Genomic DNA, 17,103 nt, shown 5'->3' on the forward strand with positions numbered 1-17,103 from the left:
CAATACCCGTATGGGATGCCAGCACTGTTGGCAGAAGTATAATCTGTGCCCAAACACCTGTACTACCTACTTACACACATCCTTACGTATGCAAACTCATACTGTTCCCAGTCTTGTTTTTTACTAAGATCTATTTTCATTAAACTTTATACACAGAAGATTAACTCCGTTCTAGGTAAAGAGTTCAGCACGTTGTATGAGGAACAAAAAGAAAAAGAAAAAATTCAAAACAAAAAGCCTAAAAATAAAAAAATTAAACAAACAACAACCAAGACAACTGAAGTCATCTGTTATTTAGCATAGAAGTATTTAGGGATACATTATCAGTAGAACTCTCAGACCATAGAATCCCCCTTTTAAGGGATAAAGCATCCTGTATTAATTTATTTATGATTTGGCCTTTTTTCCTATTACTTCTTGAAAGACTTGAGGCATTTAGTGTTCTTGTTAAAGAGATTATCAACCTTTTTGGAGCATTGGTTTTGGGTCCCTCTGTGAGACACACACATGGGGCTTTTAGCATGTCTTCGCATGTACTTTGAGGCTTAAAGCAGGTGAGTAACTTCCAATGTCCCTTAGGACCCGTGTAGCACAAATGATTAAAGGCCACAGACAGTCTCTAAGTCTCTTTTCAGTCATTAGCTCCATGCCGCCCCCCCCCCCCGCATACATTTCATAAATAAACGTTTAGGAACATAGTAATTCTTCCCATCGTTCCCAGCCTCCCACCCACATTCCCACCCCTCTACCTCTTCCCTCTCCTGTTCCCAGTCTTGTTTTTTACTAAGATCTATTTTCATTTAACTTTATACACAGAAGATTAACTCTGTTCTAGGTAAAGAGTTCAGCACGTTGTATTAGGGACAAAAAGAAAAAGAAAAAATTCAAAACAAAAAGCATAAAAATAAAAAATATTAAAAAAAAAAAAACAACAACCACCATGAACAAAAGCTGTTCTTCTGCAGTCCAGACAAGGGCTGTTCAAACACATTGCATCTCAATGGTAATTTCACTTTTTTCTTTTTTTGGAAACGTAATTGTCTTTAAAGAGGAACCCAAGAATGATTTAACTGTAATTTGTGTGACATAAGAATATCCTCCACTTTGGGGCTGGCACCTTGGCTCACTTGGTTAATCCTCCATCTGTGGCGCCGGCAGCCCACATGGGTGCCGGGTTCTAGTCCCGGTCAATTCTCTTCCAGTCCAGCTCTCTGCTGTGGCCCAGGAAGGCAGTGGAGGATGGCCCAAGTGCTTGGGCCCTGCACCCGTGTGGGAGACCAGGAGGAAGCACCTGGCTCCTGGCTTCAGATTGGCGTAGCTCTGGCCGTAGCAGCCATTTAGAGGGTGAACCAACGGAAGGAATACCTTTCTCTCTGTCTCTCTCTCACTGTAAAATTAAAAAAAAAAAAATCCTCCACTTAATACACAGGCGTCTCTGCCTCTCTGTCTCACTCTCTCACACACACTCCACAAAACTGTTTGTTTCAAGATGTATTTATTTATTTGAAAGATGTGGTGGGGGGATGGAGAGAGAGAGCGAGCGAGCTTCCATTTGCTCTTTCACTCCCCAAATGGCTGCAACCTGGCCCAGAAGCAGCCCCAGTTGAAGCCAGGAGCAAGAACTCCACCCCCGTCTTCCACATGAGGGGCAGGGGCCCAAGTACTTGAGCCATGCCACACTGCTTTCCCAGGTGCTTTAGCAGGGAGCTGGATTGGAACAGGAGCAGCTGGGGCTTGAGCTGGCACTCTGATATGGGATGCTGGTATGGCAAGTGGCACTGTGACACAACATTGGGCCTGGGGTGTATTCATTTAAGCAATCAAGTTTTGAAAAATTTTAATGACATAAGAAAATGTTTATTATAACATTATGGGAGATAATATATAATAATAGTGGCAATAAATAAATAGAAAAAAACACTGAAAGAAATTGCATGAAAATGCTAATTGTGATTATCCTGGATTAATGAAATGATAGGTACTTTTGGTTTTCTTTGGTATTCATTAAATTTCTATAAACAGATTTCTAACTTCCCCAAATGTAAGTGTATTCTTTTCTTTAATAATAGTGGGAAAGGGGAGGGTAGTGGGTGGGAGGGACGGTATGTGGGGGAAGCCATTGTAATCCATAAATCGTACTTTGGAAATTTATATTCATTAAATAAAAGTTAAAAAAAATAATAGCTACAGACTATAATTAACAGAGCTATTAATACAGAAACAACCTAATGGCCTGTGGTAGGAGACTGATAAAAACAAATTAAACCATGGTACATCCATTTAATGAAATTATTATCAAGTACTCATAGTGTAAAATTAAAATATGCCCATTATATGTTGTTAAATGGTAACAAGTAGATTAGGACACAGTACAGTAAATCCTACATAGCAAATGTAAATATATATAAAAATATATATTTATAAATTTCTGGGAAAATATAAATTATATATGGAGAATGCAATTATTGTAATTCTTTCTTTTTTGCTTATTTATACTTTCTGATTTTCTACAGTTAAAACATGGATTCCTTAGTGAGTGCTTATGTAACCTTAAAAACAATGGCTATCCAGGGCAGGCATTTTGTGCGGTGGTTGTGACTCTGCTTAGAATGCCCACATCCTGTGATTGAGGGCCTGGGTCCAAGTCCTAGCTTGGCTCCTGATTCTGTGTTTCTGCTAATGTGCACCCTGGGAGACTGCAGGCCATGGCTCAAATACATGGCTCAAATACATGGATACATGGCTCAAATACTTCCTAGCTTTGTCCTGGCCCAGTCCTGGGTGTTGTGGGTATTTGGGGAGTGAACTAGTAGATAGGAGATCTCTATCTATCTTTCTCTCTTACTTCCTTTCAAATAAAAACAAATAAATAGATAAAGAGACCCTCCTACCCAAAGACTATTCTTAGGATAATAATGTTCTGTAGGAGATACTGACAATATATCTATAAGCAGTGTTGCCATCTGGTGGATCAAAGGCAAAAATTCACCTGCTTTCTTTTTCATTTGGAATTAGGAAATGCAGGTCAAATACTTTCATGTTTCAGACAGATGTGTTAATGAAGCTAGTGACTTTCCAGAAAAAAAAAAAAAAACCAATCTAGTGACTGCAGCTATTTTGTTTTCTTTAAAAGTTTACAAAATATATATATATATAATATATATTATATATATGTTGTACTGTGTTTCTAAGCACATTTATCTATAAAGACAATTCTGAGTTTTCTATTAAAATTTTTTTAAAATTAACCATTATAGGGGCCATTGCTGTGGCATAGCAGGTGAAGTTGCTGCCTGCAGTGCTGGCATCACATATGGGTACTGGTTCAAGTCCTGCTGCTCCACTTCTGATCCAGCTCTCTGCTATATCCTCAGAAAGCAGTGGAGGGTGACCCAAGTCCCTAGGCCCCTGCACACATTGGGGTTATCCAGAAGAAGCTCCTGGCTTTGGATCAGTGCAATTCTGGCTGTTGCAGCCATCTGGGGAATAAACCAGTGGATGGAAGACCTCTCTCTCTCTCTGCCTCTGCCTCTCTGTAACTCTGCCTTTCAAATAAATAGATAAATCTTTTTTAAAAAATAAGATTACCATTTTATGTGAAAGGCAGAAACACACACACACACACACACACACACACACACACACACAGTGGGCCTTTGTGCTATGTTCCATCTGCTGTTTCAGTCCCCACATGCTGACAATAGCCAGGACTGGGCCAGGTTAAAGCCAGCAGCCAGAACTCCATTCAGGTCTCCCTTGTGGATATCATGGGTATCAGGGACCAAAGTACTTTGAGCTGTTATCTGCTGCCTCCCAAGATGTGCATTAGTAGGATGCTGGATCCAAAGTTAAGCAGGTGGGACTCCAACCAGACACTCTGAGATGGAATGCAGGTGTCCTAAGCAGGGACTTAAACTGCTGTGCCCAGTGCTCACTTCCTGAGTTATCCTTTTGATGAATCTTTTAGGGTAAAGTGTTACGAATCCTGGCATAACTTCTTTCAACTGTTTGACATAGGACCTGGCCCATAAATAGTATAAAAATCTGAGGAATGAGCACTGACTTCCAGCTGACTTGATGTAACCAACAGTTAGTATATTTTCATAGCATGTAAATTAATGTAAATATGAACTAACTGAAGCATTTGTTCTCTTGGTATGTAAACACCCATAATAAAATGCCTCATAAAGCCCAAGGATGACAGTTTATCTTCCTGCTGGATCTATTACCCCTCCATTTCCTGTCATCATAGAACTTACTTCTTTAAGTTTTATCCAGCCTGTTCATGGAATTTAGTTCTTCCTGCTCACCTTTCTTTTTTTTTTTTTTTATACACTCATCTTTTTTTCTTTTTTTTTCCAAAGAAACTGTTTATTTAATAAGTACAAATTTCATAAGTACAACTTTAGAAATATAGTGATTCTTCACGTCATACCCGCACTCCCATCCTCACTACCTCCCCACTTCCTCCTCTCTCTTCCATTCCCAGTCCCATTCTCCATTAAGAAAAAGGCAGCAACAACAACAACAAAGCCCAAAAACTGTTCCTCAACAGTCAAGACAAGGGCTGTTCAAGGCATTGCATCTCATAGTGTCAGTTTCACTTCTACAGGTTTCCTTTTGGTTGCTCTGTTAGTTGTCACAGATTGGGGGAACATATGGTATTTGTTCCTTTGGGAATGACTTTTTTCACTAAGTATGATGTTTTCCAGATTCATCCATTTTGTTGCAAATGACCAGATTTCATTTTTTTAAACCACTATGTAGTATTCTGTTGTTGTTGTTGTTGTTGTTTGACAGGCAGAGTGGACAGTGAGAGAGAGAGACAGAGAGAAAGGTCTTCCTTTTGCCATTGGTTCACCCTCCAATGGCCGCTGTGGCAGGCGCGCTGTGGCTGGCGCACCGTGCTGATCCGAAGGCAGGAGCCAGGTGCTTCTCCTGGTCTCCCATGTGGGTGCAGAGCCCAAGCACTTGGGCCATCCTCCACTGCACTCCCGGGCCACAGCAGAGAGCTGGACTGGAAGAGGGGCAACCGGGACAGAATCCGGCGCCCCGACCAGGACTAGAACCTGGGGTGCCGGCGCCACAAGGCGGAGGATTAGCCTATTGAGCCATGGCACCGGCCACGTAGTATTCCATAGAGTATGTATCCCATAATTTCTTTATCTAGTCTTCCATTGATGGGCATTTAGGTTGATTCCATGTCTTAGCTATTGTGAATTGAGCTGCAATAAACAGGGAGGTGCAGATAACTCTTTTATTTGCTGATGTCATTTCTCTTGGGTAAATTCCAAGGAGTGGGATGGCTATATTGTATGGTAGGACTATATACAGATTTCTGAGGTATCACCAAATTGTCTTCCATAGTGGTTTTACCAGTTTGCATTCCCACCAGTAGTGGATTAGGGTACCTTTTTCCTCACATCCTCGCCTGTGTTTGTTGTTTGTTGATTTCTGTATGAAAGCCATTCTAACTGGGGTGAGGTGAAACCTCATTGTGGTTTTGATTTGCATTTCCCTGATGGCTAATGATCCTGAACGTTTTTTCATGTGTCTGTTGGCCATTTTGAAAAATGTCTGTTTTAAGTCATTGGCCCATTTCTTAACTGAGTTATTTGTTTTGTTTTTGTGGAGTTTCTTGGTCTCTTTTTAGAATCTAGTTATTAATCCTTTATCAGTTGCACAGTTTGCAAATAATTTTTTTTTACTTTATTGAATAAGTTTTATTCACAGAAAAATAAGCTTTAATCTACGATGAATGCCAGATTATACAGCAGAAAACAATTTTCTTAGTTTTCCATACTGATGGAAAGATTTCTACTAAATAATAAACAGTGATAACATTATATTCACAAATATAGTACTCTGTCTCAAAACATTTCACAATTATTCACAATACTAATACAATAACATAAGAATCATTCACTCTGTCAGGTTAAAGTTTAAGAAAAAATGCAAAATCTAACAGAAATTACATTAAAGCTTTTATTACATCAAATCAAAAATGCAAATTTGTTACTTAGACAAAACTGTAAAATATACTTATATAGTACTTTAAATGTTATATGATACATAAGAATGTAGTAAATCCCAAAAATCTGTATTTCATACCTGCAAGCTTTAGACTTCAAAACAGAATATTACCACCCAAATACTAGTGTAGTATTGACCAATTTGAAGAAATAGATATTTAAGATTGTCCTGCTGTATCAATTATAAAGTGTCACCTAATATGCAATGAAAGCTAGGGCATAATGGAAAGAATAGTTGAAAAAAATAAACTTTGACACCTCCCAGGAGAAGCAGGTTTTTTTAAAATTAAAAAAAAATTTTGACAGATGGAGTTAGACAGTGAGAGAGAGACAGAGAGAAAAGTTGTTTTCCTTCCATTGGATCACTCCCCAAATGGCCGCTATAGCCAGTGCTGTGCTGATCCGAAGCCAGGAGCCAGGAGCTTCTTCCGGGTCTTCCACGTGGGTGCAGGGGCCCAAGTACTTGGGTCATTCTTCACTGCCCTCCCAGGCAGAGAGCTGGACTGGAAGAGGAGCAACTGGGACTAGAACCTGGTGCCCATATGGGATGCCAGCACTGCAGGTGGAGGACTAACCTAGTGAGCCATGGCACTGGCCCCATAATTTCTTCCATTCTTTTGGTTGCCTCTTCACTTTCCTGTTTCTTTTGTCATACAGAAACTTCTCAATTTGATGTAATCCCAATTGTTAATTTTGGCTTTGATTGCCCGTGCCTCTGTGGTCTTGTCCAAGAACTCTGCTTGTACCAATGTCTTGCAAGATTTCCTCAGTGTTCTCTAATAAGTTGTTGGTGTTGGGTCATAGATTTAGATCTTTAATCCATGTTGAGTGGATTTTTGTATAAGGTGTAAGGTAGGGGTTTTACTTCATACTAGTGCATGTGGAAATCCAGTTTTCCCAGCACCATTTGTTGAATAGACTGAACTTGCTCCAGGGATTGGTTTTAGCTCCTTGATCAGTTATAAGTTGGTTATAGATGTTTGGATTGATTTCTGGTGTTTCTATTCTGTTCCATTGGTCTATCCATTTTTGTACCAGTACAAGGCTGTTTTGATTATAATTGCCTTGTAGTATGTCTTAAAATTGTGTTGCCTCTGGCTTTGTTTTTGTTGTATAAGATTGCTTTAGCTAGTTGAGGTCTCCTGTGCCTCCACATGAATTTCAACATCATTTTTTCCAGATCTGAGAAGAATGTCTTCATTATTTTGATTGGTATAGCATTGAATTTGTAACTTGCTTTTGGAAGATGGACATTTTGATGATATTGATTCTTCCAATCCATGATCATGGAAGATTTTCCATTTTTTTGTATCTTCTTCTATTTCTTTCTTTAACATTTTGTAATTCTCATTGTAGAGATCTTTGACATCCTTAGTTAAATTTATTCCAAAGTATATGATTTTTTTTGTAGCTATTGTGAATGGGATTGATCTTAGAAGTTCTTTCTCAGCTGTGGCATTATCTGTGTTCAAAGGCTGTTGATTTTTTGTGTATTGATTTTATACCCTGTGACTTTACCAAATTCTCCTATGAGTTCCGATAATCTCTTTTGGATCTTGTATATAGAATCATGTTATCTGCAAATAGGGAATAGTTTGACTTCTTCCTTCCAATTTGTATCCTTTTGATTTCTTTTTCTTGCCTAATGGCTCTGGCTAAAACTTCCAGGACTATATTGAATAGAAGTGGTGAGAGTGGGCGTCCCTATCTGGTACTAGATCTCAGTAATAATGCTTCCAACTTTTCTCCATTCAATAGGATGCTGGCTGTGGGTTTGTCATAAATTGCCACAATTGTGTTGAGGAATGTTCATTCTAAACCCAATTTACTTAGAGTTTTCATCATGAAAAGGTGATGTATTTAATCAAATGCTTCCTCTGCATCTACCAAGATAATCATATGGTTTTTGTTCAGCAGTTTGTTAATGTGATGTATCACATTTATTGATCTGCGAGTGTAGAACCATCCCTGCATACCAGGGATAAATCCCACTTGGTATGGGTAGATGATCTTTCTGATATGTTGTTGGATTCAATTGGCTAGAATTTTGTTGAAGATTTTTGTTTCTATGTTCATCAGGGAAATTGGTCTGTAATTCTCTGTTGCATCTTTTTCAGGTGCAGGAATTAAGATAATCCTGGCTTCATAGAAAGAATTTGGGAGGATTCCCTCTCTTTCAATTGTTTTTTTTTTTTTTTACATAGTTTCCTTATATCTTTTTTTTTTTTAAAGATTTTTTTATTTATTTAAATGACAGGTGGAGTTACAGAGAGTGAGAGAAAGAGAGAGAGAAAGGTCTTCCTTCTGTTGGTTCACCCTCCAATGGCCACTATGGCCGGTGCTGCACTGATCTGAAGCCAGGAGCCAGGTGCTTCTTCCTGGTCTCCCACACGGGTGCAGGGCCCAAGCACTTGGGCCATCCTCCACTGCCCTCCTGGGCCACAGCAGAGAGCTGGACTGGAAGAGGAGCGACTGGGACTAGAACCTGGTGTCCATATGGAATGCTGGCACCACAGGCAGAGGATTAGCCAAGTGAGCCACGGCACCGGGCCCTCAATTGTTTTGAATAACTTGAGAATTGGGAGTTAGTTCTTCTTTAAATGTCTGGTAGAATTCAGCAGTGAAGCCATCCGGTCATGGGCTTCCCTTTGTTGGGAGGACCTTTATTACTGATTCCATTTCCATCTTGGTTATGGGTCTGTTTAGGTTTAATGAGTCTTCATGGCTCAATTTAGGTAGGTTGTATGTGTCTAGGAATCTATCCATTTCTTCTAGGTTTCCCAGTTTGTTGGCATACAGCTCTTCATAGTAATTTCTGATGATTCTTTTTATTTCTGTAGTGTCTGATGTTACATTTCTTTTTTCATCTCTAATTTTATTGATTTGGATCTTCTTTCTCCTTTTTTTGATTAGTTGGGCCAATGGGGTGTCAATTTTTTTTTATTTTTTCAAAAAAACAACTCTTTATTTTGCTGATCTTTTGTAATTTTTTGTTTCAATTTTGTTGATTTCATCTCCAATATCTTTTAAAGATTTATTTATTTATTTGAAAGTCAGAGTTATACACACAGAGAGAGAGAGAGGCAGAGAGAGAGAGAGAAGTCTTCCATCTGCTGGTTCACTCCCCAAATGGCTGCAATGGCCAGGAGCCGTGCCAATCGAAAGCCAGTAGCCAGGAATTACTCTTGGTCTTCCATGGAGTGCAGGGTCTAAGGACTTGGGCCAACTTCCGCTGCTTTCCTAGGCCATAGCAGAGAGCTGGATCGGAAATGGAGCAGGCAGGACTCAAACTGGTGCCCATAGATGTCAGCACCACAGGCAGTGGCTTTACCTACTACGCTGTAGTGCCAGCCGTGCTTCTCTAATTTTTATTATTTCTTTTCTCCTACTAGTTTTGGGTTTGTTTGCTATTGTTTTTCTAGATCCTTGCAATGCATTAATAGCTCATTTATTTGGTGCTTTTCCAGTTTTTTGATGTAGGCACCTATTGCTACATACTTTCCTCTAACACTGCTTTTGCCGTATCCCATAAATTTTAATATGTAGTGTTGTTATCTTCATTTACTTCCAAAAATATTTTGATTACTTCTATGGCCCACTATTCACTCAAGAGCATGTTGTTCAGTCTCCATGTGTTTGCATATGTTCTATAGATTCTGGAGTTACTGATTTCCACCTTCATTGCATTTTGGTCCAGGTTCATTGCATTGATGCATGGTATGATTTCGATTTTTTTTTTAATTTGCTGAGACTTGTTTTATGGCCTAGCATATGGTTAATCCTAGAGAAAGTTCCATGCACAGGTGAGATGTATGTATATTCTGCATTGTAGGATGAAAAGTTCTGTAGATATCTGTCAGGTCCATTTGGTGTATAGTGTCAATTAACGCTGGTGTTTCCTTGCTGATTTTCTGTTGGGTGATCTGTCCATTGCTGAAAGTGCGGTATTGAAATCCCCCATTACTATTGTATTTGAGTCTGTGTTTCCCTTTAGATCCCTTAATGTTTCTTTTAAATAGGCAGGTGCTCTGTAATTAAGGGTGCATATACATTTATAATATTTGCATCTTCCTGTGGAATTAATCCCTTAATCATTACATAGTGTCCTTCTTTGTCTCATTTAACAGTTTTTGTGTTAAAGTCTATTTTGTCTGATATTACAATAGCTACACCAGCTCTTTTTTGGTTTCTGTTAGCATGGACTATCTTTTTCCATCCTTTCAATTTTAGTCTACATGCATCTTTGTTGGTGAGATGTGTTTTCTGTACACAGCAAATAGATGGGTTTTGTTTTTTAATCCATTCAGCCAGTCTGTCTTTTAACTGGAGAGTTGAGGCCATTTACATTCAAGGTGATTATTGCTAAGCAACAGCTTTGGCCTGCCATTTTTCCATAAATACTCCTCTTTTTTACTTTGGGTTTCCTTTGTACTTTTACCGGGAGCTTTCCTTCCTTTACATTCTTCCATAGTGATGGCCATGTATCTGTGTTTGTATGTGTAGCACATCTTTAAGGATCTTTTGTAGGGCTGGACTGGTGGTGACAAATTCTTTCAGTTTCTTTTTGTCAAGGAAGGTCTTTATTTTACCTTCATTCATAAATGAGAGCTTTGCAGGGTACAGTATTCCTGGTTGATAGTTTTTTTCTCCTAAGACTTGGAATATATCTCACCATCCTCTGCTAGCCTGTAGGATTTCTGATGAGAAGTCTGCCGTTAGTCTAATTGGAGATCCTCTGATAGTAATCTGGCATTTCTCTCATGCACATTTTAGAATCTTTTCTTAATTTTATTTATTTATTTATTTGATTTTTTGGACAGGAAGAGTTAGTGAGAGAGAGAGACAGAGAGAAAGGTCTTCCTTTTTCCGTTGGTTCACCCCCCAAGTGGCCACTATGGCTAGCACTTTGCGGCTGGCGCACTGCGCTGATCCGAAGCCAGGAGCCAGGTGCTTCCTCCTGGTCTCCCATGTGGGTGCAGAGCCCAAGCACTTGGGCCATCCTCCACTGCACTCCCGGGCCACAGCAGAGAGCTGGACTGGAAGAGGAGCAACTGGGACAGAATCTGGTGCCCCAACCGGGACTAGAACCCAGGGTGCTGGTGCCGCAGGCGGAGGATTAGCCTAGTGAGCCGTGGCACCAGCCTAGAATCTTTTCTTTATGTTTTACTGTGGAGTGTTTGATTACAATGTGTTGTGGTGGTGATCTTTTCTGGTCATGTCTATTAGGAGTTCTATTTTCTTCCTGTACTTGGATGCCCCTTTCTTTCTCCAAATTGGGGAAATTTTCTGTTATTATTTCACTTAAAAGGCCTTCTAGGCCAGCACCGCAGCTCACTAGGCTAATCCTCCGCCTGCGGCACTGGCACCCTGTGTTCTAGTCCTGGTTGGGGCGCCAGATTCCGTCCCGGTTGCTCCTCTTCCAGTCCAGCTCTCTTCTGTGGCCCAGGAAGGCAGTGGAGGATGGCCCAAGTGCTTGGGTTCTGCACCTGCATGAGAGACCAGGAGGAAGCACCTGGCTCCCGGCTTTGTAGCAGCCATTTGGGGGGTGAACCAACGGAACAAGACCTTTCTCTCTTTCTCTCCCTCTCTCACTGTCTAACTCTGCCTGTAAAAAAAAAAAAAAAAGATAAAAAAAGGCCTTTTAATTCTTTCTTTCCATACCTTCAGGAATTCCTACAACGCATATGTTGGGTCGTTGATGGTAGCTTGTAGATTCCCAACAGTGTATTTTAGTTTCCTAATTTCTTCTGCTTGTGTTTGGTCTGACTGTATAATTTCCTGTGCTTTGTATTCTAAGTCATATATTTTTTCTTCTGATTTACCTATTCTGTTGTTAAGGCTCTCCATTGCATTTTTAATTTGTTCTATTGAATTCTTCATTTCTAAGATTTCATTTTAATTTCTCTATAAGATCTCAATTTCATGGGAGAAATTGTCTTTGATGTCATGTATGGATTTCATTTGTTCATGCATTTGCTTCTCATTACTTCTAAGTAATCTTATGATCAATTGTTTGAATTCCATTTTTGTCATTTCTTCAATCTCATCATCTTCACAATCTAGTACTGAGGTGTTGTATTCTTTTGAAGATGTCATGTTGTCTACCTTGTTCTTGGTTGGTGTATTTGGTATTTGTGGGAATACTTGTTGGTTTGTTCTTTGATTTTTTTTTCTCAGTGGTGGCTTTATCTTTTGACTATATCTGATTGAATTATTGCAGGGTCTGCTTTCAGGGAATAACTAGAGGTGCATGGTTGAAGTGGCCAGGGAGCTCTGTTCAGTGCTCCAGGGAGAAAGACATGTCTGAGGTGACATACCCAGGTTTGGTGTGGTAATTTTTTTTTTTTTTCAATCAGAGGGGAGGTTTCTTCTTGTCTGTTGGTTTAGACTAAGCTGAACTCCTCTCCTCCAAGGAGATCAGCCCTGTGAGCATATTATTAGTCCACTCTGCCACAAGGACCACACAAAGGATCTGTTCTGTCCTCAGTGTAAGCTCAGATTCCCCAGCAATGTCTCTCACCAGGTAACCAGGGAGCCCTGATCTTGTGGCACCTCCCACAGTGACTGCCCAGTGTCCCAGCCACACCCTGAGTCCTCCCACGCAGCCTCAGTGTTTCCACAGTCCTGGCACACAAGCCTCCCACAGTCACGAGCACCCAGCCCCCTATCTGTTCTCCCCACCAGACTCAGGAGTCTCCACTTGACTGGATGCTGGGTGTGGACACAAGCTGGTGCAGCTGTTATGTTTGTCCAAAATGGCGCCTGCTCTCTGTCAGCTTGTTACAGGATGCCTTTGCAGGATGATCAGGGAGAGAGGAAATGTGCCCCCCCCATTTGTTTTTTTCTCTTCTAGTTTGGTGGGTACACTGTCCCCACAACCACATTCCACCCACAACCTGGATTCCCTCTAGGCTCTTCCTGCAGCTTTTTTGCCAGTGGATTGAGTTACTGAAGTCTGGTCTCACCTTACTCTCCAACATTGGTATGGAGGCTCTTGGCTGATGGGATCCTGAGTTGTGCATGTCTTTGCCCTGCACATAGGTCCACTGTGTTCCTCCAACTTGTGTAGAATTTCCTCTGCTGTTTTCTCCCTAATTCTTCCCTAAGACTACTCTTTCCACTTTTTAAAACTGTCTTCTCCTAGACTTGAGCAGCAAGCTCCCTCCCTACTCCACCATCTTAATTCAATCCTTTTTTTTTTAAGATTTTATTTATTTATTTGAGAGGTAGAGTTACAGACAGTGAGAGGGAGAGACATAGAGAAAGGTCTTCCATCTGCTGGTTCACTCCCCAAATGGCTGGAGCTGAGCCAGGAGCCAGAAGCTTCTTCCAGGTCTTCTATGTGGATGCAGGGGCCCAAGCATTTGGGCCATCTTCCACTGATTTCACAGGCCATCAGCAGAGAACTGGATTGGAAGAGGAGCAGCCAGGACATGAACCGGCACCCATGGGAGGCCAGGGCTGCAAGTGGAAGCTTATTCTACTGCACCACAGCACCAGCCCCTCACCTTTCTTAATATGTACATACACATCTAGATGTGTTGATCATGTCTCCGTGGAAAACACTGTTACTTTGTGTTCCGCCCTGTTCCACATTCCCCAGAAAGCCCAGTGACTGGTCATAGTTCCTTTAGAATGCAGTAGCAAAATGCCATAAACTAGGTGGCCTGTAGTTCACAGAAGTTTATTCCCCATATTTCTGAAGTGGGGAAGTCCAGGATCTTGGTATGGGCAGATTGGGTGTCTGGTGAGGGTTGGCTTTTTGGTTGATAGATGATGCATTCTCACTGTGCCTTCATGCGGTGGCAGGGGTAAGGCAGCTCTCTGGGAGCACCGATGGGAGCACTAATCCCATTTGTGACAGCTGTGCTTTCCCAACCTAATTACCTCCCCAAGGCCTCGCCTCCTCATGCTATCACCTTGGGAGTGAGGGTTTTAACATTTCCTTTCTGGCCACAGCACAAGTAGATGTTGTCTTTGAGACCTGACCAGTGCTCTCCTTCCCACCCTGCAGGTGAGCTGATCAACCTTGCCATGTACTGTGAGAGGATAAGGAGGAAGTTCTGGCCCGAGTGGCACCACGGTGATGACAACACCATCTATGAGTCTGAGGAGAGCAGCGAAGGCAGCAAAACCCATACCCCGCTGCTGGATTTTAGCTTTTACTCAAGGACAGAGACCTTCGAAGATGAGGGAGCAGAGAACAGTTTTTCCAGAACCCCTGACACGGATTTCACAGGACACTCGCTCTTTGATTCGGATGTGGACATGGATGACTGCACAGACCACGAACAGTGCAAGTGATGTCCAGCCTCTCTGACTGTTTTCCTTTGGAGCTGCCACTCCCTGGGGCCGGGCAAGTTCCCCAGGTGGAAATTCATCAAGTTGGGAGGAGACCTTCATGCTTGGCAGAGTTTTCACTCACTAACTGGACTAGAGCCGCCTTATTTCTTTTTTGTACAAAGAACCATTCAGATGGCTCCATTTAAAACAAACAGGCAAAAAACAAAAGTCAGCATGGTTCTTGACATCCATTTTTGTTTTCATTAGAAAACCAATATGGGTGGTAGAGCAGGTGGAAGAGCGGGTTGTCCATGGGTAGCATTTATGTTGATTCTCTGCAGCCTGAGGGCTTAGTTGTGAGATGGACTCTTGAATATCCTTCCTTCACCAGAGTTTGAAGTAAGGAGCGGTATCATCAGAAAAAAAATGTAGGTGAGAAATGCTCTGTGGTGGCTGCTTGTATTTTATGTGTGTATATTGTATGTTAAGATGTGTGTCAAATAAAATGCAGATATTCAATGAACACCTGCTATGTGCAAAGCACTGTGCTAGGTGCTAATCAGTAGTTCATTCTAAGCCCTGCCAGTGATTCGCTGTGTGATTTCAGGCAAGTCCTATGACTATTGTGTGCCTCATTTCTCCCACCTGTAAAGTGGGGATGACAATACTCTCCACCTACCTACCTCACAGGGGTGTTGTGGGGATTCACGTGGTGAAATTGTATGGCGCTTTGAGCCTCTTGGAAGTGGTGCGATATGAACACAACATTTTATTCTTCATTGTGCTTCATGTGAGTGAAGATTTGAGGGCAAAGGAATTCCATAATCCAGGCAACAACAGCCACAGTCACTAGCAAAAGCTGAGCACACAAAGGCACTCCTAGGAATTTGTCATCATTCCTCTTTGTGATCTAGTTTGAATTGAAATCATTTGTTGAAAGAACCTTGGAAATATTTTTACGAATCAACAACTCCAACAGTCTTCAGTTCTACTGTGTATCTGCAGAGAAGGGTTTCATTGTCTGAACTCACACTGGAATGCTGTTCCAGAGTGTTAATAAGCTGCCTATGTTTGAAAGATTTGGAGAGAATAAAGCTCAGGAATATGATGGGTTTAATAGAGGTGAAAGGGCAAGTATTTGATTTTTGTAAGCCGAAGCTTGCCAACTTGTAATGTCTTTTTGAAAACAAAGGTGTGTTGAAAATACAGAAAATACAAAGGAGGAAAATCATGTTATATGTATCAGAGCATTCTGTCCCGTGATAGACTATATGCAGTTTCCTTAATGCAGTTTTTGTGATGTTGTTAGACATTGCTTAGTGAGAGGAGGGCGACACTGAGGACACATCTTATGCTTCTTAAGGATCTTCCATCCCTCCCTTCTCTGTCTTCCCTCTCCTCCCTGCAGGGCATGCGTGCTGTTGGGTTTCTGATATTTACAAAGGCACTCTGTCTTCGAAGATACCAATTTTTGTTGACTTGGAACTTTTTTTGGGGGGAAATGAAAGGTGAAGATCCTGGATGATGGCTGTGGATCTGGACTAGGAGACCCACTGTTGAGATTTACGGCTGCAAGTGAAACTGCTTTGCTTCTTCCTGATCGGGGAAGGATTACTCATTATGGTTTAAAGAGGCACTTCTGGAAACATGATGTCTGTGAGATTCATGTACTTTACTTGAAAAAACTCTGGATATAGCATTTGCAAAAACAACCTTGTAAGACTGCCATGGATGCACAAGGAGTATCAGAGAGGACAATTTTTGAGGCTGTTTACCAGTTAAGCAATTGTGGGCGGGCACATGTAACTGGGAATAATTGCTGAGATATCCTAAAACCTCACCCTCCAGGAAAAGGAGCTGTTAGTACCTTATTAAAGCCATGAATTGAAGGGACTGTTTGATGCCTAATGAGAATGTGGTGGGGAATATGTAATAGATAACACTCTTTGGAGTCAATAGTGTCATTTGGGAGGACTGTTTGCTGCCTCCATCCCTAACCAGTGTGTTTTTAGGCCAGCTGGTGGCAGTTCTGCATGACAAGGGAAACTCTGGTCTGAAAATATGAATATAATGAACAGGTGGACTATGCCTGACTACTCAAAGTTTGAGTTGCCCTTCCCCCCACCCTCAGCTGGAAAGAATTATGTTTGGAATTTTGCCTACCAACAACTTATTCTTACTGTATAGCACCAAATATGATGTCTTTTCACTTCAAAAATGATATGAGTAAGCCGGCGCCGTGGCTCAATAGGCTAATCCTCCACCTTGCGGCGCCGGCACACCGGGTTCTAGTCCCGGTTGGGGCGCCGGATTCTGTCCCGGTTGCCCCTCTTCCAGGCCAGCTCTCTGCTATGGCCAGGGAGTGCAGTGGAGGATGGCCCAGGTGCTTGGGCCCTGCACCCCATGGGAGACCAGGAAAAGCACCTGGCTCCTGGCTCCTGCCAGGATCAGCGCGGTGCGCCGGCTGCAGCGGCGGCCATTGGAGGGTGAACCAACGGCAAAAGGAAGACCTTTCTCTCTCTGTCTCTCTCTCACTGTCCACTCTGCCTGTCAAAAAAAAAAAAAAAAAAAAAAAAAAATGATATGAGTATGTAGATTTGTATATATTTTTTAATTGTGCATTATGTGGAAGGCAGGTATGAAGAGAGCCAGTTTTCCAAGTGGAGCTGTAACCACTCATTCCATCCAGGTACCTCCCACAGGGCGTGAAATGGACATTGCCAGCTGGAGTCTTGGGTACTTCTGTGGCGGCTTAAGATTAGGCATGCAACTTGCTGTAGGTGAAAAC

General features: G+C 41.6%; 1 protein-coding gene across 6 annotated transcripts in view; it reads left to right on the forward strand.

The window, feature by feature from the left end:
* FAXC (failed axon connections homolog, metaxin like GST domain containing) overlaps positions 1 to 16,208 on the forward strand; it is a 102,655-nt gene extending 86,447 nt beyond the window's left edge. For 5 of the 6 annotated variants that reach the window (XM_089332840.1, XM_089332841.1, XM_008263304.5 and 2 more), the window contains one exon: positions 14,047 to 15,546. In XM_089332840.1, coding sequence (XP_089188966.1) covers positions 14,047 to 14,336 — 290 coding nt within the window. In that variant the 3' untranslated portion in view covers positions 14,337 to 15,546. Of the gene's footprint in view, positions 1 to 14,046 lie in introns of all 6 variants that reach the window. The other variant, XM_002714868.6, reaches the window with a different exon arrangement.
* Positions 16,209 to 17,103: the final 895 nt, after the last annotated feature.

The sequence above is a fragment of the Oryctolagus cuniculus genome, chromosome 5, assembly GCF_051225735.1.
Source record: "Oryctolagus cuniculus isolate XC-2025 breed Fujian yellow rabbit chromosome 5, ASM5122573v1, whole genome shotgun sequence".
Taxonomy (NCBI): domain Eukaryota; kingdom Metazoa; phylum Chordata; class Mammalia; order Lagomorpha; family Leporidae; genus Oryctolagus; species Oryctolagus cuniculus.